The sequence below is a fragment of the Belonocnema kinseyi genome, chromosome 8 (genome assembly GCF_010883055.1).
Source record: "Belonocnema kinseyi isolate 2016_QV_RU_SX_M_011 chromosome 8, B_treatae_v1, whole genome shotgun sequence".
Classification (NCBI taxonomy): Eukaryota; Metazoa; Arthropoda; class Insecta; order Hymenoptera; family Cynipidae; genus Belonocnema; species Belonocnema kinseyi.
The window spans coordinates 45941830-45946164 of NC_046664.1; the positions used below are offsets into that span (position 1 = coordinate 45941830).

The 4335-nt window shown below is 27.5% G+C and overlaps 1 protein-coding gene across 1 annotated transcript in view; it reads left to right on the plus strand.

The window, feature by feature from the left end:
- Positions 1 to 1141: 1141 nt before the first annotated feature.
- Positions 1142 to 4335, plus strand: part of LOC117178477 — a 5593-nt gene continuing 2399 nt past the window's right edge. Inside the window, exon 1 of the mRNA XM_033369903.1 lies at positions 1142 to 1213. Within this exon, the coding sequence (XP_033225794.1) occupies positions 1145 to 1213 (69 nt within the window). The 5' untranslated portion in view covers positions 1142 to 1144. The remainder of the gene's footprint in view (positions 1214 to 4335) is intronic.

Genomic DNA, 4335 nt, shown 5'->3' on the forward strand with positions numbered 1-4335 from the left:
TTTTTAAATCCCTTGAAATATTTTAAGTATTACGCAATGTTTTAGGATCCTTAAGAATGCCTTGAAAACCCTTATTGAGAACCTTCAAAATTCCTTAAAAATACTGAAATCCTCGAAAATATAAAATCTTTTGACATTTCATAAAGATGCCTTGAAATCTTTTAAAATGTCCTAAAACCTTGCATGTCCTATACACTCTTTCCAAATCTTCTGAAATTCCTTAAAACCACATGCAAATTTTTTTAAACCCTTAAAGTCATTAAAATCCTTCGAACGTTGTTTGAAATCTTTTCAATTTCTTAAAGTCTACTAAAATTCCTTGTAATCTACGAATATATACATAAACTTTCCCAATTTTTCTAAATCTTTGCAAATACATTAAAATATTTTACAATTTCTTCAAATCTTCAAAATGCTTTGAAATCCATCAATTCTGGTGAAAATCTAATGATTTTTGTTATATTATTTTTAATTAAATCTTTTTGGATCCTTGAAAATTCATTAAAATATCTTCTTGGGAGCCTTTAAAATTTTTTTAAATTATTTAAATCTTTTTAAATCTTATAAAATCACGAGAAATCCGTTGCAATTCCTTAAAAATCCTTTGAAAAATCTCTAATCCCAGGTGAAAAAGTTGTATGTAAATTATATGAAATGGACAAAAGACTGATATTTTTCATTTTTTTTCATAGAAAAGTTCATAAAACAAATGAAAAATATCATTGTCTTATCCACTATATATAAACTATATATAACTTTTTACCTGGAAGCTTTCGAATTTTTTTTAAAATAGCTTGGCTTAACATTATAACAATATTGTATTGTAAAATTACTATAGTTTAACGTTACATACTATAGTTTTTCCCAGTGGATTATTTATAAGTAATATTTGTTAAAAATATTACGTAAAATTGTCGATTCCCTCACGAAAGTGAGAATCGGGTGGGAAATACTGAATAAATACTGGACTCAGTTTGAATTTGCCGCTCTTAAGTTGCAGCGCTATCTGAGCAGCCGGCGTTGGTACTACTGCTGTATAGTTTTAAAATAAATGTATCACGTGACACAAGAGCAATTTGTCCATGTGCAACGCATGACCGTAAATTTGTTCATTCCCGAGTGCATTCACAGAAAAATATAAAAAATGGAAAATTTTGGAAAAATCGCAGAGTTCATTAAACAACAGCTAGCTACAAGTAATAGTGAATCTCGTGTAAGTATAATGACTGTTCTTTAAGTTATTCTTTCATATAATATCTTTCATATAAATACCTCAAAAATTTATTTTTATTTATATTTTATTTCGATAAATCTGATGTAAAATTCGATTTATTGCTTTGTAACCACTTTCAACATATCGTTGACAATCGAAGGGAAGATTCAACTTAGTATTTTTATTTCTCTCATATTACAATAATTAAAAAGACAATCAGTTCCATTCTTGATTGTTTTACGCATTTACGAAAAAATATGACAAGCGTGCACGTGCCATCTTTTACCTGTCATTTCTTCGCGACCACTCAAAGATGCCCAGGCTGGATAAAAAAGATAAATTTACAATCGAAAATGTAATAGTTATATTTTCAGTAAAAAATTAAATTTTTACCAAGAAAGATGAATGTCTGTCAAAATAGAATATTTATAGTTACAGTGAAAACAATTTGCTACCAATAAGAAAAACGAATTTTCAACATAATAACTACATTTTTAACAACAAAAAATAATTTTTAACTAAAAGGAGGAATCTTTAACCAAAAGACAGAATTTTATACCAAATAGATGCATTTTTAACGATAAAAAAGATAAATTCTCAAGCAAAAATAGAATAGTTCGTTTTTCAGCAAAAATGAAATTTTTACGATTGAAGACGAATTGTCAACATAGCAAATAAATTTTGGACGAAAAAAGATAAATTTTCAAGCATAAATGGAATATTTATATTTCCTGTAAAAAGCAATTTTCTACCAAAAAGAAAAACGAACTTTCAACCTAGTACATGAATTTTTAACGAAAAAATATAATTTTTCAAGAAAAAATGGAATATTTATATTTTTAGTAAAAGAAATTTGTTACCTAAAAGAAAAATGAAATTCGAACAAAACAATTACATTTTTAACAAAAAAAATGAATTTTCAACTAAAAGGAAGAATCATTAACAAAAAAATTAATTTTCTATCGAAAAGATGAATTTTTTACCAAAAAGATTAATTTTTAACGAAATACATAAACTCTCAACGAAAAAAAGACAATTTTTTCAATCAAAAATGACATTTTTATTTTTTCAGTAAAAAAATGAAATTTTGACTAAAAAAGACGAACTTTCAACATAGTACATGCATTTTCAACGAAAAAAGATAAATTTTCAAGCAAAAATGGTATATTTATATTTTCAGTCAACAAAAAGAATGTTACTAAAAAGAAAAACGAATTTTCAACATCATAGTTAAATTTTGTACAAAAAAAATAATTTTCAACTAAAAGGAGGAACCTTTAACCAAAAGAATGAATTTTCTACAAAAAAGATCAATATTCTCCCTAGGAAGGCGAATTTTCAACTGAAAACATAAATTTCCAACTTAAAAAAGTCAATTTTTAATCAGTCTTATTTACAATATAAAAATTAATTTTTAATCCTAAAAACGAATGACTGCAAAATAAATGAATTTTGTTCAATCGTTATCTTTTTTAATTGTGAAATCATTCAGTTTGCATTGCGTAATTATAACATTTTTTACTACAAAATTTTTCATTTTACGTCTTTACTTTTAAGCGTACATTTTCAATTAAAAGAATTTGAAAATTTCGGTAAAAATAGCTGAATTTTCTCGGTAAAAATGTCACAGTCTAAACAATTACGAAAAAATTAAAAGCACCCGAAATTGAAGATTCTCGATAAAAAAACTTTTCTAGTTGATAAATTGTGAATATTAATTAATTAATGATCTTTAAAATTGAACTGTAATGCCATTATAAAAGTGGAATAATGAGTAATTTCAAAAGACGATTTTGAATCTGTTTTAAAATTTTCAACGTTAAAAATTGAAATATTTCAATTCGAAAGCCTCCAGTAGTTAAACAAATCTGAACGTCTGATTGAATCTCTACAAATTATTTTCAATTTTAAAGGAACTTCAAATTAATAGATTCATTACAATTGAACGCTTTTATTAAATTTCTATTTCTATTCAAATATTATTTTAGTCTAAAAAATTCCATTTTCTAACCTATTTAATTTGACATTTTTATAAATGAAAAATGTGTTGAAAAAATAATGTTAAAGGTATAATTGCAAACATGTCAAAAGATTTTAAAATTGTAACTGGAAGATTCTAAGGGATTTTTTTATAATCTCAGAAAAAATTTGAATTTCTACAATATTCAGCTATGTAAACCTGACAGAACCAAGTCATCAAATCATCATGTCTCCTATTTCATAATTGAGGGCTCATTTAGGGCTAATTTAATGCCCCATTGCCGAATTTTCGGCTCTTCATTTTTTTTAAATATGCATGGTTCTGCCAGCTTTACTTCAAGCCAGCAGCACCACTCAAGGAATCGGTCAAAAATTATTATATCAAATTGCCCTTTTTACAGGAATTTCCGGCTCATTTCCGGCTCGCGATATCCCTTTAAACCACTGTCCTACCTTCAAAATTAAAAAAGGGCCGCAAAGGGCAAAGGGCCAAAAACTTAATATTCGATTTTTTCCCTAAAATTAATAAGGGCCTATTTAGGACTCACTTTCTATCCCTCTATGGATTTTACTTCTTAGCCCTTTGTATAAAATATGCAACGGTGCTGCCAACTTTACTTCAAGCCAGCAGCACCATTCGAGGAATCGGTCAAAAAATGATTATATCGAATTCCAATCTTCACAGAAATTTCCGGCTCATTTCTGGCTCGAGATATCCCTTCGAACCACTGCCTTGCATTTAAAATTAAAAAAGGGCCACGAAGGGCAAAGTTACAAAATATACAATTTTTAATTCTCTTCCCAGCATTAATAAGGGACTATTTAGGTCTCACTTTCTATCCAACTACCGATTTTACTACTCAGCCCTTTTTATAAAATATTCCACAGTGCTCCCAGCTTTTCTTCAAACCAGCAGCAGCACCATTCGAGGAATCGGTCAAAAAATGATTATATATTGTTTCACTATACTTTTACATCTTCAGATAGTCATATTTTTTTCTTAATATTTATACAGTACATTCCTTTCATGAAAATTCCAACAATAATACGAGGGTGGATTGATAAGTTTCCGGCCTGACCAAGAAAAACAACGTTTTTAAGAATTTTTTTTTTTTATTTCTCAACATAATCTCCTCCAAGGC